Source organism: Phytophthora sojae (assembly GCF_000149755.1).
Source record: "Phytophthora sojae unplaced genomic scaffold PHYSOscaffold_8, whole genome shotgun sequence".
NCBI classification, from domain to species: Eukaryota; Oomycota; class Peronosporomycetes; order Peronosporales; family Peronosporaceae; genus Phytophthora; species Phytophthora sojae.
Genome location: NW_009258122.1, coordinates 2851957 through 2877060, shown reverse-complemented (window position 1 = coordinate 2877060; position 25104 = coordinate 2851957). Strand labels below are relative to the sequence as shown.

General features: G+C 51.8%; 8 protein-coding genes across 8 annotated transcripts; 5 read left to right on the top strand and 3 right to left on the bottom strand.

Moving 5' to 3' along the window:
• Positions 1–1252: 1252 nt before the first annotated feature.
• On the top strand, positions 1253–4234 carry PHYSODRAFT_337962 (hypothetical protein; the record flags this gene model as incomplete). Its single annotated transcript, XM_009535682.1, has 4 exons — positions 1253–1339; positions 1423–1773; positions 3635–3691; positions 3770–4234. 4 exons carry the CDS (start codon positions 1253–1255, stop codon positions 4232–4234), a joined length of 960 nt encoding a protein of 319 aa, XP_009533977.1.
• Positions 4235–4339: 105 nt separating this feature from the next.
• Positions 4340–4705, top strand: PHYSODRAFT_380352 (hypothetical protein; the record flags this gene model as incomplete). Its single annotated transcript, XM_009535681.1, has 1 exon — positions 4340–4705. A coding segment is annotated over one exon (366 nt), but the record flags the coding sequence as incomplete, so codon positions are not given.
• Positions 4706–7361: 2656 nt separating this feature from the next.
• On the bottom strand, positions 7362–12441 carry PHYSODRAFT_304802 (hypothetical protein; the record flags this gene model as incomplete). The annotated part of the gene is made up of 6 exons (XM_009535680.1): positions 7362–8226; positions 8680–8950; positions 9013–9570; positions 9607–10066; positions 10119–10393; positions 10419–12441. 6 exons carry the CDS (start codon positions 12439–12441, stop codon positions 7362–7364), a joined length of 4452 nt encoding a protein of 1483 aa, XP_009533975.1.
• A 331-nt stretch (positions 12442–12772) lies between these two features.
• Positions 12773–13631, bottom strand: PHYSODRAFT_518543 (hypothetical protein; the record flags this gene model as incomplete). The annotated part of the gene is made up of 4 exons (XM_009535679.1): positions 12773–12850; positions 12933–13260; positions 13366–13438; positions 13523–13631. Coding segments are annotated over 4 exons (588 nt in total), but the record flags the coding sequence as incomplete, so codon positions are not given.
• Positions 13632–16289: 2658 nt separating this feature from the next.
• Positions 16290–16592, top strand: PHYSODRAFT_518586 (hypothetical protein; the record flags this gene model as incomplete). Its single annotated transcript, XM_009535678.1, has 1 exon — positions 16290–16592. One exon carries the CDS (start codon positions 16290–16292, stop codon positions 16590–16592), a length of 303 nt encoding a protein of 100 aa, XP_009533973.1.
• Positions 16593–18355: 1763 nt separating this feature from the next.
• Positions 18356–18697, top strand: PHYSODRAFT_518342 (hypothetical protein; the record flags this gene model as incomplete). Its single annotated transcript, XM_009535677.1, has 1 exon — positions 18356–18697. A coding segment is annotated over one exon (342 nt), but the record flags the coding sequence as incomplete, so codon positions are not given.
• Positions 18698–19353: 656 nt separating this feature from the next.
• On the bottom strand, positions 19354–20427 carry PHYSODRAFT_519298 (hypothetical protein; the record flags this gene model as incomplete). The annotated part of the gene is made up of 1 exon (XM_009535676.1): positions 19354–20427. One exon carries the CDS (start codon positions 20425–20427, stop codon positions 19354–19356), a length of 1074 nt encoding a protein of 357 aa, XP_009533971.1.
• Positions 20428–21194: 767 nt separating this feature from the next.
• PHYSODRAFT_519678 (hypothetical protein) lies at positions 21195–21488 on the top strand (the record flags this gene model as incomplete). Its single annotated transcript, XM_009535675.1, has 1 exon — positions 21195–21488. The coding sequence occupies one exon, from the start codon at positions 21195–21197 to the stop codon at positions 21486–21488; it is 294 nt and encodes a 97-aa protein (XP_009533970.1).
• Positions 21489–25104: the final 3616 nt, after the last annotated feature.

The following is a 25104-nucleotide window of genomic DNA, read 5'->3' as shown; positions in this document are numbered from 1 at the left end:
AACTAGTAAGTCCGGCTCACGTGCGTGTATAAGAAGAACTTAATCTTCTCAGTAGATCATCCTTAACCTAGTTAGCGGTTGGCTTCAAACCAGGCAGCACGGCGCGCAGTTTGCAGACGACTTAGTGGCATACGTTCGCGCCACTCGCTGAGCGAGATCGCATCCCTTTTGCGGATGTAGTACGCTTTGCTGGCTAGGCGGCGATCGATTTTACGTGCCTCAGCACGAGCCGCGACCGACCGTTTATCGCAGCGGTTCTTGTGAGCCAAATGAATGGTTGCGTAGCCCTTGCGGCGTCTTTAACGTCCTCTTGCAGTAGCGGCAAGTTCGTTTCGTTTCGCATTGAGGTATATTGTTGCCTGTTAACTTCTTTGGCTAATGACATCCTACGACCTTGTCGACGATCGTCTCATTCCGCTCGTCCTGTAGCTAGGCGCCATAGTGGCGATCCCGGCACCCCTAAAGTGTGACGGCCACGAGCTCCGAAGAACTCTCATCAGTGGTGCGTTCCAACCAGTGCCCGATGTCACTGGCCGCGTGCTGGGATGCATGTTGCCATTTGTCGGCGGACAGTAGCGGCAAGTTCGAGGGGCGTTCGTCTTGGGCCGACCGACCTTCCTAGGAGCTTGAACGGGGGCAGGCGGGCCAGCGACGCGCTTTCCGTTTCGTAGCAACTTGTCCATGAGCTAGATAGTGCAGCGTGTTGAACGTGAATGAACCGGAAAAGGCGCCCCCTAACGACAGCGCAGCGACGCTGTCATAAACTGTCAGTTTTTCCAAGGTGTTTCTGATAATTTGTCAGCGAGATAATCAGAACGCTTGAATTGCATCCCGGATCAGCTCGAGCTTACGAACATCGACGCAGATTTTCCGGTTGAATGGCTGCTCGAACATGGGGAGGCACGCGGTCGACGCCGATAAGTAGCGGTGTATGTGCGCCCGAGCCTCACTCAACAGAGGCCCTAAGAAGTGCGCGCGCACAACGCGCGAATCTCGACTTCGCGTGAAATGCAGGAACAGCATGGGCGGAATCACGCGAGTCTTTCCGCGGCCCATATTCAGCTGGCAAACTGTTCCGGGGTGATGGTACATTCGCGGCAAAGACGAGAATAGTGGTTTCCGAGGCGCGAGCAACCAACAGCCTGACCCCCCCCCCCCCCCCCGACAAGAACGACCCCTCAGGCTCGGCAGTTCTCTTCTCTCCAAGTCCGACAAAGAGTGCTAAAAACCGACCACCTCTTCTCCAACCGCTATGGCACGCCGCGCGTCCAAGTCGTCGCCTGCTCGCCCTCGCGCTCTCGCAGCCAGCGCCGACACAGCTGGTGCCCCTGCTAGCTCCGTAGGCGAATCCGCCCCTGGGACCTCCTCTAGCGACTCTGCGGCAGCCGCGGCGGGGCCTTCGCCGTCTTAAGGGCAGCGTAGTCTGCCGTCAACCGGCCGTGTGGTGCGCCGTACACGCGAGCCAGCAAACGTCTCCAGAAGCGCAAAGCGAGCGACGCCCCAGTTCCCCCAGCTAGTCGCACGGCACCGAGCGAAGGATCGTCGGTGGAGGTCGGCCCCACGGGTGATCCAGCGGAGCTCGTCGTCGCTTCCCAGTCGTCTCCAGGAGCGAACGCAAAGGGGCAAGAACCGGCACCGAGACGCCAGGCCCCAGGCAAGCGCAAAGCTCGGAAGACGGCCGACCATCAAACCGCAGCGCTGTCCATTCGGCGGTCACGCTGGCGGCGGATCCACCATCAACGACCGAAGGTGATCAGGAGAACTATCCTGCAGGTACCTCACCGTCTGTGTCCACCCAGCCTCGGGCTACGGAGGGCAGTACGAATCTAGTGTCGGTGAGCGAAGTCGTAGGCGGGCGTGCGTCAAACTGTGCGAGCAACCAGTAAGCGGTGGTAGATTTAACGACAACACAGCCCTCTCCAACGAATTCTGCTATGTCCTCTCGCGGCGGGTCTACTGCGACCAGCGCCTCTTTGCTGAACTTTCTTCGGCCCACGGGCACCGGATTCCACCTGGAACGTGGGGCGAACATGACGATCGCGTGGATTTCGACCTGGAAGAGTTTTTGGCCCGACGTCAGCTCCCCCAGACGGCCCAATCGTCTGCCCAACCTTACTTAAACCATTTAAATGGTTTAGATTTTTATTTTTTTTAAATATTCATTAATTAATTTTAAATTGAAATAGAAAGGATATAAAATACTTTTAAATGTAGGTTCTTTAAAAAAATACCTGCAAAATTTAATTTAAATAAAAATAAATTAAATTTTATAAAAAAATAATATAACTTCGAGTACGGCACACTATGGATACACTGGCGGGCCTGCGCGCCCGGTAGTTGCTGGTAATACTGTGGAGGCACTCTCAGCCCAGGTTCTCCAGCTGCAATCTATGGTAGTTGACTTGCAAGGCCGCTTGTCCGCTCAAGCCCCACCGCCGCTCATCGCTCCTACTGCAGGATACACCAGTGGCGGTTGGACACTGCCATCCTCGCATGGCCCGTCACCACTGCCGCCTCCCGAATTGCGTGAGCTTCGACTGGATAACCTTCCAGACCAACGCCGTTCCGCCAAAGGCGACTACGTTCCCCCCCAGTCTCATGTGCTGATTTCGCGCAGGATGTTCCCAGCTTTGACTAGCGCACTAGGTAGGTCGTTGACACAAATGGAGTTTATCTTGTCGATCCGGGGACTGGCTAGCAAGCTCTTCAAGGACTCGCCGCCGCTTCTCATGGCTCTATGCAGTGCTCGCCTTGGCTCTCGTGGATTATCTCTCATGCATTTATGCCGCTGTTGGAAAACGATCTCCTGGCACACACGTCTGATGACTCTGGTTTTACGATGGATTTTAGTAACAAGACGACACCCCCTCCTACCCCACCCGAGTGCACGTCATATGACGACATTCTATCAGCACTATACGGTTTGAAGAGCTTCGGCAACAAGTTGTGGTTCGACTACCTGAATGTGCTGATTTCACGATTGATTCACTTTGTGTCAGACAACTGTGGTGGCGTGATTATTGGGGTGAAGTTCACAAGATTAGCTCGGAGTCACTCAGTTGGATCTTGGCTCTCGAAAACATCCAGGCCAGCCAGGTTGCATGCCTGCCCGCTGCCGCTACGGCTCATACTCGATCGGCCACGGCCTCCAGCGCCCACGCCCCATCCGATGGCAACCGCAGATCCTAAGCAAACTCCTACAACCCGATTCCAGAGCACATCCGCAGGCAAGTCCCACGCCGTCCTGATGGAACGGAACCATGCTTACGTTTCTTTGGGGGATCGATGTGTCACGGGGGCACGGTCGATCGGTGCGCGTACTCGAAGCGCACTCACGTCTGGGACTCGCCTCTGCCCCGCGAAGTCCAATCCTGCATTAATCGCTTATATGGTGGCAACAAACGGTCCCATTACGGACCCCAGCGCGGCTGAAGCTGCCGAGGCGCCATTGGCTCAAACGCGCTTCGGTCTTTCAACCTTGAGAGTAGTAACGCAAATAAACGCGTGCAACCCGTTGACTCTCCTAGCTTCGAGCCATCATTACCACATGCACGTACAGCCCTTACTGACAGCTACGCTTCAGTCAGCGGCAACCACCTAGCACAATCGGCGCTAGCGTCTTGCTCTGGATCAGCCCACGCTATCCAACCGTCTCCGTCGACTGGCCTCTCTGACGGCTACGCCTCAGAAGGTCTGCCTTCGGCGCGGGTACCGACCGCAACAACAACTATTGGTCACTCGATGCCGTCAAAATCTGCGCGTCCTCCAGATGGAGATTTCCACCGGGATCCAACTCGACGGCGCGCGCCAACTCCGGCGGAGTCTGCCGCTTTCCATGATGCTGGCCGCAGACATCAGCGTCTGTGCTCGGACACTCGTACTAAGACCCTCACCGCCGCCTGGGCTTAACTTTCCGACGGACCCGTACCCTATCGCCACCGGCCCTGACGATTCCCCCACTTACCAGCTCAATCGCCCCCTTCAACAAGCGATGTCGGAGTTCGTTCGTAAGACTGGTATTTCCCTCCCTCGATTCGTGGAGCTGTTACGCGGCCAGACGAGCGATGACTACCGACCTAACAAGACCATAATTCCGGGTCAACTCACGGCAAACTGCTCGGAATTCAAGGATATCCCTCAGCTATTGAATATCGCGAATAACGGTATCCAGGTACGCCTCACCAAACCGCTACCCCGCCAGGCACACCCGCCTCAGAACCACCCATCCGCTTGACGGCGACTTAACGTGCTGCAGAAAAATATTCGCAAAGAGCAAGATTTGGGGCGATGCATTGTTCTGGACCTGGATATTCTAAAGTTATGGATCGACATCTTTCTCTCGCCTTTTGGCGTAGTGGATAAAGGTGAAGGCGACCCATCTACCTCCGGCAGGGTTATCCATGATCTATCACACCCCGACGGAGAATCGGTCAACTCGACCACCGATACGACATCAATTCCAAACACAGAATACGAACCCGTTGAACGCATTGCACGAGAGATTCTACACCAGGCCGAGAAGTTCCCATCCGCAGACATTAAGTTATTGCTGGGTGATGTTGCCTCCGCGTTTCGGAATCTGGGAATACATAGCTCATGCACCCGGCTGTTCGCAGGAACAATTCCCGAAGACAACGCCCTGGTGATTGACTTGTCTGCTTGTTTTGGCTGGACGGGTTCTCCTGCGTTCTACGGTGTTGCGGGTCGGGCTGTTGCTTTCTTACACGGCCGTACAGGAAACGAGTGCTACCCAGATGGATTCTTTAACTACCATTGGGTCGACGATCACATGTGTGTGGCTGCAGACATCGGTTCCAACTGCCAAGACACGGAGCTATCTCTCCGGCACGCAATGATGACGGTCCTGGGAGTGGACGCCATAAACGATGAGAAGTTTACTGGTTGGAGTACGCGGCAGAAGGCACTTGGCTTGGTTTTCGATACCACAAATTCTACGGTGTCTATGCCAGCCCCCAAAATCCTAAAAGCACAGCAATGGGTATCGAAGGCCTTTCACGCAAAGGCTCTGGCACGCTCCAAGTTCCGATCTCTCATGGGCTGCCTACGTCATGTTGCTACCTGTGTCCGTGCGGCTCGGCCGTTCCTACAGCGGCTCCGGGCCCAAGAGGGTCGCCTCCACCGGTGCCACCTCATCAAAATCACGGACGATATGAAACAGGATCTGGTGTGGTGGTATATAATTCTAAAGCTGCCCGTGATGAACGGAGTCCCTTTGTCTTACTTCAGGGCCTCTCCACCCCCTCACATCGTTGTGGAGATGGATGCATCTGATGCGGGAATTTGTGCCCTCGATCGGGCCCGCAAGTGCGCCTTAACTTATTCATTGTCAGATGCAGAGCTGACTCATTTGAGAATTCCGGTCGGGAGTAAACAACAATTTTGACATCAATTATCGCGAACTCTTGTCGTGCGCTATGGCGGTCTACACGTGGGCGGCGTCATGGCGAAACTTCGCGACGGCATCGAACCTTATGGTGCATGTTCACTTTCGTATTGATAACACCTCGGCGGTATCATGGCAGAACAAAATGAGTTCTACGAATCCCCGCGCCCAACTTGTGATACGCTTACTCGAATACTGGGAAACCATTTACGGCTTTCGATTTCTTCATCTCACATCGCGGGCGCGGACAACGTGATCGCTGATGCTGGCTCCCGTCTCCCGGATCGACATCACGCTAACCGATTTGCTAACCTTACACGTGACTGGATGCAGGTGACACCAGATATCAGCAGCCTCGGCCTGACGAAGATTTGGCTCGATATCTGCGCGAGCATTCGGTGGCAGATACTACCCTCCACAAATACTCGAAGGCCCATTTGAAATGGCGGCAGTGGACCACCCAACGCGACATCAACCCTTGGATGGACAACGTCGAACCTGCTCGTCAGCTACAGCACATCTCGGATTTTGTTTTACATGGCTTTCAGCATGGCTTTGGGTCGGGTCGTGCAATTTCAAGCTCAACGATAAATGGGTATCTTATGGGTGTGCGGCATTTCTTCCTCGCAACGGGGCGTACCTTCCACTACGACCATCCACAGATTCGCATGCTTCTCAAGGGCATAAGCCGGCTTGATACACCTCCCCAGCGCAAGGCCCCAGTGTCCATCCGTCTTCTAGAAGCCTGCTTTACACGCCTGAACCTCCGGAACCCTGCGGATCAGGCTCTGGGGGGCACTGTGTATGTCGTTCTTCTTCCTCTTCCGCCGGTCAGAGATCGTGTCTGTGAGCACTGGTCGATTCCGCTGGTTTGCAATCCGGGCGTTCGATGTAGCGGTGCTCGACGCCGGCGACGTGCCGACCTTAGACCCCATCCAAGCAGCTTCAGTCCACGTGAGACTGAGAGGCTCAAAAACGAACCAGCGAGGGTCTCCTCCTCTACGAATGCTGCGGCGCTCCGGCCACAAGTATCTGTGCCCTGTTTTAGGCGCTCTGTTGATGCTCAAGGCCCATGGATCATTACCCAGTTATGTGCCGATTGCAGGCTACGAGAACGGAGACGGCCGCCTCGGCGAGGTATCCGCCAATGGAGTAGCCAACGCAGTCCGCACAGCGCGGTCTCAATTGGCCAGGACCCTTCCAAGTTCAGCACACACTCACTTCATTCGGGCGGGGCCACACACATGTATCGGGCTGGTGTCGATGCCCTCACCATCCAGTTTCACGGCCGGTGGGTGTCCGACACATTCAAGATCTACACTCGCATATGCAGCGAGTCTGTGGCCAGCCTGGCGTCCAACATGATTCACGGTTCTCAGGCCGTCTCGACCTTACCGTAATGGCCACGCTCGACCTTCATTGGGGGCACAGCTCCCGCACTACATTCGGAGCTGAGTCCGAGCTCAACCATTACGGATAATGAAGTCCATTGGCCCCAAAGTTGGTAAGCGGACAGCGGAGGAAACAATGAGGTGGCGGGCGACCACAAACTGCTCGTGCCGAATCTGAAGTCGCTCGTCTACCTCAAATGCCAGCCAGTACGGGAACTCACTCGATTCCCACTGACGAACGTTCACGAGTTCTTCAATCAACTGAGCATCCGACAACTCGCCACCACGTTTCGCTTTCCAGATGATCCTCTCCACTCTTGTCTTCCAGAACGCACAGCTCCATGTACTGCAGGACCCCTTTCTCGAATCGCTCTCTTGATTCCTTGCTCAGCTTTGGTGCCAGTGCACGCAGAGTCTCGTCGTCGAAAGCGCACCGGACAATGTCGCTCACGGTCAGCACCGGCACAAAGTTGATTAGGGCGAGAAGACGATCGCGCTTGCTGCTTGTCGCGGCGGCAAACACATTCCACAGGTACGCTTCCATCTCAGCACGACGGGACGAAACATCATCGAGTAGAGTCGTCAAATGCTTGATCAGCCACGTTCAGCGCTGCTTGAGGCTGCGAGTGGTGGCAGTCCCAACTAATCCGCAACTCGTCGAGCATTTCTTTGATCATTCCCTTCGCTGCACCCTGTTTTATCTGGAGTTGAGCGGTTGACTTTGGTGCTGGCGCAGAGCTTAGAAAGCGCCCAAGCTCGATTTCAGTGGTCTTCACGAAGCTCTCAACACCAGGAGGAGAGCTTACCGACACCTCGTCACGAGAAGAAGCAGCAACTAGCGAGCGTTGAACGTGTCCAAGAATGACCTCCTCTGCGCTTCGTAGCTGGGTGCGCAGCGGATTGCGTTGAAGTGGGGATACACACATGTCCGCGTATTCTGATTTCTCGTGAGGACTGCTTTTGGTCTCTGCCTCATCTCCAGCATCAAAGAGAAATGATAAATTGTTAGCACTTGCCACCAACGCTTCAGCCAACATCTTCACCGCAGGCTCCCGGTAGCTCAGCTTGCTAATAGTTTCCAAAGTTTCCCTCTCAAAGCCTGAAAATGGCTGGCTGGAGCGACAGCCTCGTAGCATTTGCAGCGCTGCCTCAGCTCCCGTCATCTGCAGCCGCTTGCTCGGTACATTCGTCCCAGCTCGAACACAAACCGCGGCCAACTGCAGTCTCGCGCCAATCGTCTCGGTTTCAAACGTCCTCAGGCGGCGGTGAACGTCGTAGCAAACCACACTAACAAGGCCGTCTACTTCACTGGGAACACTGATATCAACCATTCCTCCAGAAGCGTCAACCACGGGGCCCAACGGTAGCAGCATGCGCACCTCCGGCCGTGACGTGTCGGATTTGGCTTGCAGCTCGAGCACCAGATACCGGCTGAATCGGTGTAGGAAGTCATCGAACTGCTGGCTTGTCGCCAACTTGTACCCCTTGTGCTCCACGGACTCAAGCTCCATCTCCTCATTCAGACAAAAGCTCAGCTTGAATCTTGGAAGTTCGACCTTCAGCACACCGTTGGACGACTTGAGCGGGTGCAGGAACTCTTCATCCTCGAATGTTGCTAACACTTTCAATACGCTGAGAAGGGATTCTTCTTTCATAACGACCCGATCGTAGCCGTCAAGGTTGGCCAGAATTGATTCGTACGAGAGCGTGGTGTCGCTCAACGGCACTTGGTAGCACTGTAACGCGCCAGTATCATTGAATGTAGCCACAAAATACACATCACGGCACTGGGCCTGCTTGGGTCTGAAAAGCACGCACTTCCGCTGAACCCAGTACCATTGCGAATACAGTTCACGCGGTCTGGCTGGAAATCGCTCACTTAACGCTTCAATCCAGCTGGCCGAGCACAACTGCAGAGTACTCGAGATCTTTCCTGCCACTTGGGGGTCTGCTGTAAGCTCCTGGACGAAGAGCTCCGTACCACCATGAAGGGCGAAGTCATATAACCGACCACAGTAAGCGCGCGAAGTTCGAAGCGCGCCTTCAGCTGAAACCACCCCAAAATTGCGCGGTCCGAACAGCTCTAAGAAGCGCACGTGCTCTCTAATATCGGTAGGAAGCCCTCCACGAGGATTCCCATCGGTCAGAACTATCCCTGTGAACAGGTTGATAGCGTAGTGAGCGTGGAGGGTTTCAAAGCCTTCAGCCCTGACGGACACGCCTCGCTCACGAGGCGAACCAAACCAGTCAGAACTTCATCTACGTCGCTCCTTTCCACGTAGGCAATCAACTCCTCAATTCGACGCGCCATCATCTCAGTCACTCTGCTTTCCACTCGAAGTATGTCTGTCGTAGCCGCCTCGTCGATGCTTGCGCACAGGAAAAAAGACTTGCGGAAACAAACAATCAACTCGCACACCTCTCGAGCCGCTTCATCGTCCCATGGCCCCAATGAGTACGCCAGGAGCGCGTAGCCATACAGCACGCACTCCTTTTGCCGAGCCTCAGCAATTCGATTCAAGTCCGATTCCTTCTCGTTGCCTTCTTGCGCACCTGCCGCCCAGCGCCTTGCCATTCCTGCGAAAGTCTTCACGATGGGTAGAGCATCGTTGGAGAACTGGAGTGCATATCCCGCCAACTCGCTGAGAAGAGGTACGCTCTCGAAACTGCGTGGGGTATGCTTTAACCTGTTGGCAGCCTGTTCGAATACGGAGCAAAACGCTCTCGAATCGTGATGCATATCCGTTTTCCCAAGTATCTGCGGCTGGGGCTCATCTGTGAGGTCCCCGACTTAGTAAAGCGACTGCCGACCGATTGTTCCGACGCTAGCGTTCGACCACAGAAAGACGTCGTTAAGCAACGCCATCAGTAGCTTCCGATACTGCTGGTTTGGGTACGCTCGCAGAGACCCAAAAGCGATGAACGAGGACTTTTCGAAAGCTTCACAATACCTCAGTAGGTGCAGGTTCACATACACCAGATTCCCTCGAGTGTCGTTTCCACCGGGCCAGGCATTCATCCACGAGTAAGGCTCAGACAATTTCTCAATAAAGCTGTTCACCACGCTCGTCGGCGTAGCAGCGAAGGGATTCACACCGTCTCCAGATTCGTCCCGCCATATCCACGCAGTGCCACGCAAGGTCGGATTCCAGACACATTCCGACTCGTATTGGTTCAGGTTCGACACGGCGTCAACCGTTCTGGGGCCATAGGAGCTTGGAAGGTTGAATTTTACGTGGGCTCGCAGTGAACACCTTGTCATCCGGAAAGGCTTGGGACTGTGTACGCTGGCGGTGGAATTGTTGCCATGTAGTGGAGCTCACCTTTGGTAACTCCTTTATCTCAGCGGTCGGCCTGGGTGGTGCTAGGGATCGCTGGGCAGTTAGACACAAGTTGCCCAAAATCTTGAGATCGCGTGGCATCGTCAGCATAAACAGAATCTTGCACGCGTCTTCCTTCGCTGGTGGAAGCGGCCGGACCAGGTAATGAGGTATAGCAATGGTCCGTTGTAGCGTTGCCTCCGTTTGCTGGAGCGAGGTGGTGAGCCTCTGGATGTCACCTTGCAGTTGCGACTTGAGAGGGCTCTGTCGGTAGCGAACTTGGGTACGCCAACAGAAGCCGACCCTCTTCAAGCGCTAGATCGTTGTGGTGCGAGCGTAGGTCCTCGTTCAGACGCGTCTTATCGGCACGGAGGTTGTCCACCCTTTCCTTCTTCGCCTCGATTTCACTCCACTCACTCTGCACATGCGCCTTCCACGCCTCGACTTCCTGATTGTAGCGCTCTTCCATGCTGGGATTACCTTCGGCAAACTTCCACGCAAAGGAAAAGGTAGGCTCTTGGTCCGTCAAATGGAACAGCCGAGCCCCTCCAGTCTTTAAATTCCACCCACGAACGTACTGCGCCACACGCTGAAGAGCTTCCACCGCTGCCCGATCGCTCAGGACAGCGACCTTCAGGTCCTTCCATTCCAAAGCGATGTTATACTCGGAGCACAGCGGGAATTCGTGCAGACATTTCTGGTGAACGAGGCAGAACGCGATCCACATCAACAGTTGGCGACTGCGCTGCTCCGCGCTCAGAACGGACGTCCGCTGGGGATGTTGGCGCCACTCATCTGCGATTTTCTGGTAGTGAGTGACGAGCGACTGCATGTTCGCTACGAAGAGCTCGTCGCCATCCTCTGCTTGTTGAACATTCCCGCCGTCGACCAATGCAGGCGACCTCGCAAACAGGAACGCCTCGATTGTGCGAAGCGTCAAAATGCGCTTGTACGACTGGGGAGCGGCGTTGTCGGATCTCACCCAGAGGAGCAAATTATCGAGACTGCAGGAAGCTCCGCCAACGAATTGGCATGGCTTCAGGTTCACCAGTGCACGGCGTCGACAGTCCTCGATACTTTCGCTGCTGCTTGACTCGTTATCACGTTTCGGCGACAAAATCTCGACACCACAGCTCAATCCGTTGAGCTGCTGCAAGGCGGTAAACTCCGGCAGCACATACTGCTTAGCCGTCTGGAGGTTTAAGGCGCCCACAAACCCATCAATGCTAGCTCTCGAGTCAGCGCACTGCTCTTGAAGTGACGCGACATCGTAGCCGTCTCCCAACAGCTCGATGACGTGCTGAACAACGACTTGCAGCATGAAGAACAAGTCGTCCACCAAGTCGCAGCCACGCTTGACATCGATCGAGTCCGTAGAGAAGACATCTTCAGCTCTGGCAATCTCGGACTGGATCAAACTCAGCTTGAACAACGTCAAAGTCTTGCGAAATAACCCCCTCCCACAGCACAGGTTCCTCTCGATCGCGGCCTTGACAAGCGCCCAGCAAGTGTCACGAGGTCGGCCGCCTGTGTGCTGCCCCACGTCCGTAGTGCCACCGTTGGGAGCAAAAGAACTCTCATCTCCTCGGCCGGTGACCAATGCAACGGAGCGATGCACCACCGCAGCAATGAACTGCGGCGTCTTCTGGTGTCCCAACTCATTTGTTGCCGCGCTCCGTCCCGACTTCGAGCGCTTTTGAGCTTCCTGCAGCTCGAACGCGAACGTTTTCGCGAATTTCTCCTCCAACTGCGTGTCCAGCTCTTCACCGTGCAAAGTGCGATGCGTCTTAGGAACGGAGCTGTGGATGCACTCTCCGGTGGGCAAGAAGTGCAGAGCGCGCTCCCATCCGTCGACAAAACCAATCTCCAGCTTCACCCGAGTAGAACTCAGCTTGGTTCGTTGGATGGCACAGCCGTACATGGGCAGCCACGGATCGTACCACACATCTCCCCGCCGATGGCTCTCCGTCGGTGAAGCTGCGAGACATCGACAGACCTCTTCCTTCAGCACTTCAAGCTCATGACGGCTAAAGGCCGCAGCAGGGACGACTCGATCGTCCGCGAGCGGGTCCAAGCGACCACAGCTGAGGTTGCCAAGCTCGGTCGCCTCGAGAGTGTTCACGAAAGTATCGAAGCGCTCCATCAAAGTCCAGCTCAACGCCGCGTCCTGACGATCACTGGGCGCCTTGTGCTTGAAGCGAAATACCGCGTTCAGGTGTTCGTCGTCCATTTGGCTCTTCCTCTCCGTTTCTTGTTTCCTTCCTTTAGTCGCTTTCCTCGGCCCACTTGTGCTCGAGATAGCGAATTGAGAAGTTGGAGAAGACATTGCGCTTAGTTGTGCTCGGGGTCTCTGGGAGTGAAGCCAGTGATTGAAATGCGTGCACTCATGAAGTGATTGAAGGGTGCTTACAGTGCTTCATATCGAGCTCACAAAGTGCTCTCTCTCTCGCCCCTCGCCTCCAGACACATCAAAAGGTGTTAACCCAGACGGCAATCCGCACGACGCAAGTGAAATCCAAACCCAAGAGAAAATAAGTCCCTGCGCGTAGACATTAGTAGAGCACAGTGCAACACAACGCGTCATAGGCAAGCTAGTAATTTGTACATTCCGCGAGCCGCACCTCCGCACGAGGGCAGATGTCGGCTAGAAAACGGAGCTACATGCTGCTGACCAATTTCTCAATCGCAGCGTTCTCGTCGCCGTTAGCTGCCAGCAGCGCAGCCTTCGCCTTGTCCTGCGCACAACACCACATAACAATGAGAATCCTGCTGGCTGCAACCAAGCACAGCACAAGAGCATCGGCATATAGACCGCACCGCGGGGAAGCCCATGTCAATGAGCCTGGAGAGCGCGGCATCGTCCCCTGTGTCCGTCTGCCTGGCGTAGCTCTCGGTCCAGAAGCGCGCCGTGCTCAGGAACTGCTCGTGGTCGTGCAGGTACATCTTGGCCACCTCTGCGTCCTGCGGGTCCGTGGGCTCCGCCGCCGAGAGCAGCGCCTGGATGGACAGCAGCGCCGTCTTGATGGTCAGCGCCGGCGACCACGCATCCTTGAGGATGTCCAGGCAGATGGCCCCCGTCTGCGACGAGATGTTGGGGTGCCAGATCTTGGTGATGAAGCGCATCTGCGGCGGCTCGAACGGGTATCTGCCCCCATGTAGCAGCAGCAGTAGCAATAGCATAGCAGTTAATAATACTTCGTTAGTATCTGGAGACTTGAAGTCCCCGACATCGCATCGTGTGTATTGGTACTTGGGAGGGATGACGATCTCGAGCTCAAAGTGGCCGCCCTCGTACGGCGTCGCCTCCGGGCCCTGGATCGTGCCTGCGTAAGCGGCAGCAGTGCATAAGTACAGCAGTAAGCAGAGCAGAGTGAGAGTGATACTGTAAGGATGGTGCTGGGCCGCACCTCGCAGCTCCGAGAGCGACGCGGCGTTGACGGGTACAGCCGTGACGCCCGATAGGTGCGAGTCCTTCTGGCACTCCTCCAGCTCCTTGCGCACGCGGCCTCCTGTGGCAGCAGCAGCACAGCAGACCGCAGCGATACACGATAGGATTAACACCCCTCCTCATAGCGGCAGCGGATGGATGGATAGGTGGATGGATCTCCCTCCCTCACTCACTCACCTGGTGCCATCTTCACGTTTCGATCAAAAATAAACGAAGGGGGGCATGTGGGGCAAGTTTTGACCAATGGTTTCTCGTTCCTGCCAAAAGGATCATTCTGATTGGTTAGATCCATCACTTCAACTTGCTCTGGACCATCATTCTTCTTCTTGCGCCGTCTTCGTTGGGCTGCTGCTGCTGCACCCCCGTGCATCTGATGCAGGCGTTGGTTTTGTGGGCTGCTCCCTGTCCCTCACCACGCGGCCCTGCACCGCTGCGTGAACGCCAACGGCCGCCTGACCGTCGTCTGCTGACGGCGGCGACTGCAGCAGTTGAAACTCGGAGAGCGATCGAGAAATCTCCGAGGACCTAACGGCGGTTCGTCACGATGCAGCCGTTGGGCTTGGGCCGTCTCAACTGGAAAAGAAAACAACGCTGCAAGACCTGCGCAGCGAGTGGTTGGCACACTCCGTTCTACTTTGGATCGCGCACTCCTCGGTCGAGACGCAGTCGGAGAGAGAGATGAACGACGACGAGTTGCTGCACGAGGTGTTTCGCTTCAAGCACAAAGCCCCCAGCTCCCGCCAAGACGCGGCGCTGTGCGTTGCTCTGGCCAAGTGATGTGCTGCTTTTGTGACCGACTTGGAGGTGACGGGCGTTGCTGAGCTCAAGTGCGGCCGTGTCGAGCCCCTTGCAGACGACTGGGTCGTCCCGGCCTCCTACTTTGCTGCGCACGAGGTTGAGATTCTCCAACGAGTGGCCCGACGCCTGTCAGCATCGGGAGGGAGACACGCACGGGGCGACGTCTGGTACGATCCGTGGCTGCCCGAGTACGGGTGCGTCTTACAGCGCACAAAGCTGAACGCGACACTGGTCAAGATTGAGGTCGTTTTCGTCGACGGGTGGGAGCGCACGCTGCACTTCTTGCCAGCGGGAGAGTGTGTGCATTGCTCATTTCCTACCACCCACCACGTTCTGCATTGCGCTGACCTGGACACGGAGTTGGAGGTGAGATTTTCTAGTACATTCAATTCCGAGCTGCTTCGAGCTCAGGCGAGTAGAGGAACCGAAAGAAGTGCGGCCAGGAATGCGTTGGTGACGAGAAGGCTGGCGACAAGAACCACTAGAACAGTGGCGAAGAGAACGCCACTCCAAGCGTGATGGTAATTTGCCAGTCGCGGGATCCTTTTTGGGCACGCCAAAGATGTTTGATACCCATGGAGAGTCCGACACTTCGATCCAGTTCTTCTTCAGCAGCTCTGCCACAAAGATGTCCAATGCCTCCTGCTCAACCTTCGAGAGACGGAAGGGGGCGCGGTTGCTGGGCGTCGCACCTGGTTTCAAGACAACTTCGTGCTCGATTGAGCGGTTCCTGAGGGCCTGCGAGGTTTATATTGCGTGTGAGAGCGTGCCGCAAGTCTCTGCTGCAACGGCAACTTGTTACAATCCAGGCGGCAACTCTGACGGAAAGACATCTGCGAACCCGTCAAGTACTGCTTGAAGCTGCGACGGCACGGACTTCACCATGGGCGACGTCTTCACTGTGACATTATACAGTTCGGCGTACTCGTCGGCCTTCACCTTTGTCTCAAACTCTGCCGCCGAGAGGACACACAACGACGATCGCATCACGGAATGGCCACACGAGGGTGGTCCGTGAAAACGCGTCCGTTTTGGATCTTCCCAAGTAACTACCGACCCTTCAGAGCCTCCTCGACGCCTCAAGAGGCCTCTCGATGACTCTATTGGACGATGAAGACTTGGAGCAGTCGCCGGGGATCGAACGGTCGTCTTAAGTGCGGATCTCGGGTCAAAGTTCCTGTAAGTTCGGATCGTACTTGAAGTCCTGGGTGTCGAACTTGGGTGTCGACGAGTCTTCGGCACCGGTCCAGAATGGCCAATCAGCATCCGTCGAACATTGCTGTACATGTCCCGACGACTCGGGTCACCACTGAAGCTTGGTCGTCAGCTCGATTCTCGTTTACCGCCAAATCACTACACCACAGCTGCCTCACCGATAGCCCGGACGTCTTCCTTGAGTGGTTAAGAGGAAAAGCCGTTCCCGTAGCAATTGGATAAACCTGTTGGTAGGATTATGACTGTCGGTGGACGCGCCTGCTAGTATCGTAGCGTGCGTTTACCCGTGGTCAGGCCAAGAGTAGTGAAGAAGTGGCCGTGTATACGAAGGGCGAGTCATCACCGAGTAGTGGAGGAGCGAGAGCGCACTCCATTTATCCTTCCCGCCGGAGCTACACTCCGAGTTGTGGGTCGCGGCACATTACGCCGGCAGTTTTTTATTTTCATAATTTCTTACCGTAATTTACCTCCGAGAACGGTGGTAGAACGATCTTTGTGGATAGTCGTCCGTTTTACCTACACGACCTCTCAACCACCTCAGAGCTCGAAGAGGCGTCCGTTAGCCAGCGACCAGACGCGCGACCCTGTAGTCGCACATGCGAGGGTAAGATGAAACTCCCAATAATTACTGGCACATTACGGCGTCATTTTCAGAATTAATTTTTTTTCAAAAAAATTAAGAGGCTATGTATATAGATACCCACACATAGAACATGACGATCGAACTATCTTTCGGAAAATACAAAGGTCAATCCATTGAGGATGTATTCAAGAATGATCCTGGATACTGTCGTTGGATTCACAACCAACCTAGTCTCAACATTAGCGAGAAAATGAAAATCTTTCTTCACTCAAGATTCCTAAATAACGATAACTCCTATATGATGACGTGGGGTAAGTATCGAGGCAAATCTTTACAGCAGATCAGTAAATTGGATCCAGGCTATCTCGATTGGCTAAGAAAAAGTCAATTCGGGATTGACAAGTGTCCAAAGCTACTCAAGGAACTGAACTAAAAATATCTCTTTTTTTACTTACGCTGTAGTGAAGTCTAGAACCTCTCCGGTTAGTCTATCGAACGTTAGTTCCTGTTCGCTAATTACGAGGATCAGCATATTCACACCTTGGCATCCGGCGTTCGTACCCTGGATCTGAATAGCCTGAGGTACATCGCGCTCAGTCAGGCGACTGACATCGGCAATAAGCATGCGGTTTGTGAGCGACCACGTCTGATAGTCAAGTAGACCATTTACGATCTCAGGGGTTAGATCTCCGTTAATCGCTGAAATCTTAGCAATTTCGTTGGTAAAGTGGTGGAAATCATAGTCATGACTGATATCGAACACCTGAGTCGAGCCATACGAACGTTAAAGTTGCGAATCGACGACCCGGGCTGAAGCGTGTATGGAGAGCTATCGAAGGGGCTCTGGAACTGCTGAACAGTAGCAGAAGCAAAATTGTTTGTCTGTTCCGCGAATGGTAAAAGCACAACATATTTCGCGTTTTTAACACTTGCCGACAGCTGTAAATCGAAAGAAGCATTTAGTTGAGTCGAGGACTTACCAATACCAGCACGCTGGTAAAACCACTGTGCGTTGCAATCATTGTAGCGAACCTTCTTAACCGGCTTAGAGATAATAGCTTGAGGGTTCTCAAGATGAACGAAAGGGACATACAAACGAGCAGTAGTAAAAGGCATGTATGTACCATCGATGGTAGGTTCAAGAGCATTTACAACCGCTCCCCAAGCAACACTAAAGCCAGCAGATGCGGCAAGCACACCATTCATCGGATTACCGGTAGCAGAAGCGGCAATCATGACTGGACAACTATTACCAGACGATAGAGTAGTAGAGGTTAGCGACATACCCTTTGAAGCATCTACCGCGACTACAGACGTTCCCTGATTCACACGGAAACGCAGGCGAATTTGAGGGTTAGCCATCAAGTCAAGCTCACGGAAGATAGGATGCAGATCGGTGAGCTTAATCTTAAGCATGTAGTTCCACGTTCCCATGATTGCGTTAGCAGCAGTACCACCAGGTACGAAAGCTCCACGCGAGGTCTGGTTAGAAATGGTAGTCGATGCAGCAGCACCACCTACCGACGGCCAAGAGCTGGAGAAGTCAGCGCCAGCCGTAGGAGGATTCGATAGAAGGCGCTTAACGAAACCATCATTAGGAATAGTTGCACCACCAGGAGGAGCCGAGACAGCAAAGGAAGACGAGAATGCCATGGTGTTTGAATATCCATCACCACTGGTAGATGCGGATCCAGAACTGTATGATACCGACTGAGCAGCGTCAGGGTACAAGAACGATTCAGCTCCGTGCTTTTCAATGTACTTAGGGCTGTAGCCAGTCTGAGCACGAACGTTGTTCCAAAAGAGCTTGTAGTCAGCCATAGAGACGATAGTCTTTCCGTTGAGTTCCAGACTCAGACTATCAATAACGTTCCTATTTTCGGCATTTTAGAGTAGCACATAGACGATTGGCAGCGACAGTTTGAGCAGTGCCACCATTCTTCATTGAGACCTTGTAGGGAAGCGTAATGTAGGCATCACGAAGGCTTGCGAAGCCCTCGGAACCGTTAAGCTGAGCCGTAGCATCGATAGTGATGACACCATTCTGGTACGAACCCTGATTTAGGTCAATGACGTGCGGTACACGCTTGCTCGAAGATACCTTGATCTCCGGGTAGCTCTTAAGCGAGCTATGGTAAAAGTACTGATCGGATAGTTGAGTTTCGCTCATCGTTGAATCTATATGGATCCTAATATAGTTTGATAAAATTAAATATTATGTCGCACCTCATCAAGCCAATCACCTCAGATCATGATCTCATCGAACTCGCTGAGAAAATGAACGTTCAACTCGATAATATATTCGAATCAAATGAGATAAAGTCCCATCTCCCCAAGAAAGGGTCATTTCGGATTCTACTTCGCCCTCCTAATCTTGAGGTAGGACACTGGACGGCGGTTCATAATGGTGAATTCTTCGATAGTATGGGGGAAGGACCACCAAAGAAGTATGGTATCGATCGATACAACACCAAGCAATACCAAGGAACCTATGGAGACTACTGTGGACCATTCTGTATATTCGAAGCAATACCGTAAGCCAGATGTATTCAAAACAATGAAAGATCTAAATTTGACAATTCTGGAATAAATTTAATTCAACGTATATAGTAATCATGTATCGAGAATTAACAATCTCTAGTGATATTCCTGCGCGGAAGCTTACCAAAGCTTTCAAGACAGGTAAGCTCAGCCTAACCTCAAGCGAACTAAAGGGTAGTGGTTCAGTCATCCATCTCCACCCTGCTTCGTTTGAAAAGGCGCTCAAGGCTCGTAAAGCTGGACGCGGTGTCAGACTCGACATTACCAAGCACGAAGTGAAGAAGGGCTACCAAAAGGCTCAAGGAGGCTCTATCTGGTCCAAAGTATGGGGAGGGATCAAGTCTGCATACAAATTTGCTAAGGATTCAGGTCTACTATCCAGAGCCGTTGATGCGGCGGTTCCTGCTTTAGCTACTTATGCTGGTCAGCCAACGGCTGCTGTTCCAGCCAGAGCTGCAATCAAGTCCCTAACCGGCATTGGTATTTATGATTCCGATAGCGACAAGGAAGGAGGTCGCGTATCAATGGCTGACGTAAAGAAGGCTGCAAAGAATGCTCTTGCATACACGAAGCGCAAGGGGGTCATCACCGACGCGATCGATGCTGGTGAGAAGTTCGTACTATCAAAAGCTACCAAGCCGGAACATGAGGATCTAATCAGATCTGTGCGAAAGGAGGTTCGTCGCCGCTATGGTGTAGGCGTAGCAAAGAAACGTCCAGCGAAGGGTTCGCCAGAGATGAAGGCTAAGATGGCTGCGCTCAGGGCACGTCGTAAGACTGGTGGTTCGTTTACGTTGTAGCCGCCCTAAAAAAATACTCCGGATGTCTTTTTTTGGACGAATCAGAAGCATGATGGATACCGACGTATCTCTGAAAATCACTTTTTTATCATTTTGTTTATAGATACTGAGTGTAATACTAGCTCGAGCGCCATTATGACAGTTCATCCACGCATACTGGCTCGGTTTGTATGAAATGACCTTTCCAATAGCGGCATCACCTCTATCAAAAGCACTGACAATATCACCAGAAGCCACGTATTCGTTTTTGATCAGATCGCAACGAACGATGTAGGAACTGGTCGGGTGAATCTGAGGAATGATGTTCGATAGCTGAGCACTTGCAACAGTAGCTGATGTGGAGGGGTATGTACCCGCTGTGAGACCAACAACTTTACCGAATTCAGCATTATCGATGATCAGTCGAGGAACGCGGGTAGTAGTCGGCAATCCAGTACCACCAGAGGAGTATAAACCGGAGGTAGGTCTGGTCCATGTTCCACCGGTAGTTGGTAGAGTTGTAGGCGTAGGCGAGAAATCAAGCTGAGAAGCGTAATAGACACTGTTAGCACTCATTTTGATATAGAATACGTTATCCCCCGACGGATCGATTAGATACGCCCCAGCATTGACAAGAGCAGTCTGAATGCTTCGGTTGATATCGTCATACGAATAAATACTATCAGGGAGGGATACACTGATTGTGGATGTAGTTGCAGCGGTAGGTACTTCAATTTTGAACGTTGTGTTCTGAAATTGCATTGAATCAATGTTATACTCGCTGTCATACATCGAGTATAACATTGATTCAATGCAAATCGAAATCGATTGAATGGCACATACTACATCGCGGAGGTCAGCCGCCGATCCGGGAAAGGAGTATTTCCAGGTTGAATTGGTTCCATCTTGTACCAGATTGGTGCTGTCGAGTTTGATAAAGCTGGACATATTGATTATATGTTTGTAGGCATATTTTTGTTTGATAAATTGGAATTAGTCCTCGATACGAATCGGTCTATCGAAGTTATACCTGATCTGACCCTTGACCGAATCAATGAAGAGCATTTGGCCCTTTCGCTCCGTGGATTTGTTGTGATAATAGACGATTGAACGCTCATCTACTCCCTTGATATTAAAATCTTTCACAACCATCTGGAGGTCTCGCTTAGAATTAGCTTTCAGGATCGCTACGTACTCTGAGTTCAATCTGATCATCTTGTCCGTTGCGAAGTAGCTGTGGCTTAAGAAGATGGTTGATAGCTTGAAGTGGCGCCCTCTAGTGAAGTAATGTGAGAACAAATTCTTCTGAAGAAGCTTATCGTTGCTGTAGTCATCGATGATGACGAGCTCAGACTTATTGGAATTAATTGGTGTATGACGTACCCGTTCAACACTCGGAGGCGAGTCAGGGTCGGTGAATGTGATAAAGCCATCAAGCTTATCACGAATATAACTCCTGGTGTAACTCCTGGTGAGGATTACGAGCGATGATCGTTAGATGAGCAAATACGTGAGGAGAATGCTTGAGGATGAACATACATAATTTGTTCTTCCCTGAGAACGATGGCCCCAGAACCACCATTCTAAACAGCGCTTTGATGTCAAGTGCTGGAATATCACCCATAGAGGCGCTTTTGAATTTTTTAGGGATTGAAGCTCCGAAATCTGGAATACCGCTCATGATTATCGTCTAAACTATATAGGATCAAACAAAGATGAGTTCAGGTTTTTCTTATCCTAGCCCGATATTCACATCGCCGATTTATAATCCGGCATTCTTTCTCCAATTGGATGCCAGCGGGTTTCTAACGTATGACTATGCTCAGACTCTTTATCTGAATAAGTATGACTATCGCTTGACGTACATTACTGGTGTCTCTCAAGGCGTAGCATCACCTGGTGTAGCGCTTGTCCCTGGAAGTGGTGGGAACATCAGCGGTCTTGGAGGACTACGCTGTAGTAGCCTACTGTTAATGGTGCTTCCGTTTCAGGCGTACCAACGTATGTAGCTGATATTACTCCAGGTACTGCCGCTATCAACAAAGCTCTGGTACTTGGTGCATCAGGTGAAATTGCTACTATTAGTAGTTGGAAGGCAACGTCGATTACTGGCACGCTGCAGACAGCGGCTCAGCCTAATATTACTAGCTTAGGCACGCTATCGTCCCTCACCGTGAGTGGAAACATATCTGGTACATTGGCAACTGCTGCTCAGACCAACGTAACTAGTGTAGGGACACTCTCGTCGCTCACCGTGAGTGGAAACATCAATGGAACGCTAGCGACGGCTGCTCAACCAAATATCACCAGCTTAGGTACGCTTACTGGATTGACTATCGGAGGCAGTTTAACCTTTACTGGTGCAAGTCGATCCATTACAGGTCTTAGCTCGCTAACTGCAACTAACATTACTGGTACGCTACAGACTGCTGCTCAGCCTAATATAACATCGTTAGGTACTCTAACCGCTGTAAATTGCTCGGGTAATGTATCGGGTACGCTAACAACAGCTGCTCAGCCCAACAGTACTAGCCTAGGAACCCTGAGCTCGCTCACAGCGACGTCGATAACAGGAACGCTACAAACCGCTGCTCAGCCAAATATTACTAGTCTAGGTACACTTAGCAATCTAACACTTAGCGCTGGTGGAACCGGTTTATTCATTCCAAATCTGAAATTTTGGGATGGAGTCAGTTCTTGGATAAATTTCAATAATGCTTACTTTCTCAATGTTATCGAAGGGGGCGCTTCAGCCAGTAGCGTTGTGGTTCTCAATAGTACGAAAGATTACTCAGGCATTCGCGATCTAACCATATCGCGAAACTTTATAGCTTCGACTTCAATATCATCGCCTACGATCACATGTGATACGATTAGTAAGTCAGGTACTCAAACTATGAATGCAACGACCTTGAATATCAATCCTACTACGCTTCAACTCAGGGGAGATACTCTCAATGCTACAGGTGCGGAGCTGAACAAGCTTGCTGGATGCACAGCATCTACCGTTGAGCTGAACTATCTAGATCTTACCACCGGAGCAGGAACTGCATAAACATCAAAGGCTCTTGTACTAGACTCTAATAGTAGCATCTCATCAGGTATCTCATCTCTAACGTCAACCAATCTGATATCCACTACTTCTACCCAATGTCAGATTGCGGCCGGGACATCATTTACATCAACAACGCGTGCCTCTGATTTTAATCTCATGATTCGTAATCAAAGCAATACGGTTGGCGCTCAGGCCGGATTATCGTTCACGATTGAAGGTACTAGTGATATGACAACGTACACCCCTAGCGTTAATCTATATTGTACTAGAACCGCTACGAGTCTTCAATATTCAATGGCTGATTTTGCAATCAGTACACGGTCAGGAGCTAATGCATTATCACCAATGACTGAACGTATGAGAATCACTCAAGCAGGATACATTCGCTTTGGATCAGCTACCAGTACTGCAAAAATAGATATAGTTTCGAGCACGAATTTACTTGGCAACGCGCAATGCGTATAGCCGAGGATGCTACTACTCCAATCGAATTTGAAATTCAGGTATACAACGATGTCGCGGGAAAAAGTAGTGGTGTAGCTCTAGGCACCACTACGAGCGACCCGCTAAGGTTCATGGTTGGAAACACAACTCAAGCTTATCTAAACAGCTCAGGAAGACTGGGAGTTGGTATGAGTACGTGGTCGCCAGAAGCAACCATTCACTCAGGCGGAGAGGTATGGGCGAATAATTTCATGCACGTAAAGGGAGGCGGCGATGGATTTGCTAGGTATCGATTCAATTGGTCTCAGACTGACTATCCAGCGATTGGTACTGATTCAACCGTAGGAGCTATCAGGTTGGGAAAATGCGATGCTAATTACGCGTGGACAGCCTATGTCCCGGTGCGTGGAGGAAGCTATACCAATGCAAGCGATGAGAGGTTGCAGGCGGACATTGTAGACTGTCCCTATGGTTTGGCAAGCCTTATGAGAATGAGACCTAGAAAATTCAGAATGGTTCAAGAGCAGACTGTCCATGTTGGCTATATCGCGCAGGAGCTGTATAAGGTCATACCAGAAGCAGTAGATATCGGAGCAAACGATGAGCTTAATCCGGATGGGTTTCCAGTGAATCCATGGGGAATCGATCTCGCCAGTTTAACCTCGGTCTCCCGTCAATTCCTTTGAATTTCAATCTTGCGATTATACTTTTCAGGCGGAGTGTTTAACGCGTTAGCTGTTATATCTAAAAATTCTAAATATTAGTAAATCTATCCAAGAACAGCAAGGCCAAATCAATAATCTCAAAGCTCAATGAGTTGAGAGCGATTATGTCGGAGTAAATATAGAATGGTATCTGTCAAACCCAGTTCGTGGCGAAGACCGCTTGCCCTCAGACTACTAACGCTAATGTCGTTGATACTGATCAACTACAATGTGATCGAATTGTCGAATTCCACGAGAGGTTATATATGGTATTGGCTCAGGGATAATTTCGCACCGACAAATATAGAGCAGATCTTGAGTAAATCGTTGTAATAGAGTATCATGGGCTGCGGACCAAGTAAAACGATCAAAAAGAACCTGACTAACCCTGAAACTGGCCAAGTCATCGGTTCAATAACGATGCACGCTGGAGTGGTTTCGATAGGGAATAATGCTTATATCCCTATGTACAACGTGCATAGTGGCAAGAATGCTGTCATGGCTATCGATATCGGAGATAAAAAAAATCAGACTCAATCGAGAGAAGAAAACAGACGTAGACATCTACGTATATCCGCTCTGCTCTATAGAGCAAATGTCTTCACAGACTATGACTTTTTTTTTGGCTGGTAAGCCCAGACTCGGCCGCCTTCAGTTTGGGTAGATGCCTCCACCTTCTTGGTCGACTTGTCGAGGTCAGTAGCCCACACAGCGGCTTGGGTCTTCTGGGGACGATCATGAATGATGAGGTGCTTCATGATAGCTTTCAACTCAGCGACGTTGAGGTCGCTATTGTCACCATAGCTGCCTCCGGAACTAGATATAATGCGCGAGTTGAAGAAGAACATGGTTTTATAATAAACGGGTGATAATATCTTTGAACTCTTTATCATCAATCCGTCGATTGCTGTACATATCCACCGTGAGAGACTTGAGCTGCTTGATGATACTGGGGTTGTCATTTCCGAGTTGTAGCTCTCCTTTTAGCTTATCGTATTCAGCCCTAAGCGTATCTAGAGGATCCTCTAACTTATTGTGGAAGCTGTATTGGAGATGAGTAATCAATAGAACCTCCTTGAACAGTTTCTTATCTTCAACGCTAAGCTTATCGTAAGCGGATTGATCGATACGGTTCTTATAGACAAGTGCCTTGATCATGGCTTGGAGGCTATCACTGATTTCCCACTTAGGACCACATTTACGCCGATTCGGCTGAACGATCACGAGCTTTTTAGCATCAAGGTCGGGGATACGAATATACTTGCTTCCGATCTGCTTGTATGTGTAGGCTGACGGCGTTGCTAATCCTTGGATCTCATTGAGATTGTAGGTACGGCCTCGGCGAACTAACTACACCTTCCAGCGGGGCAACACCTGCACCGCGCAATCCTCGACCTTGAAGCTTTCGTTTAACGCCACTCG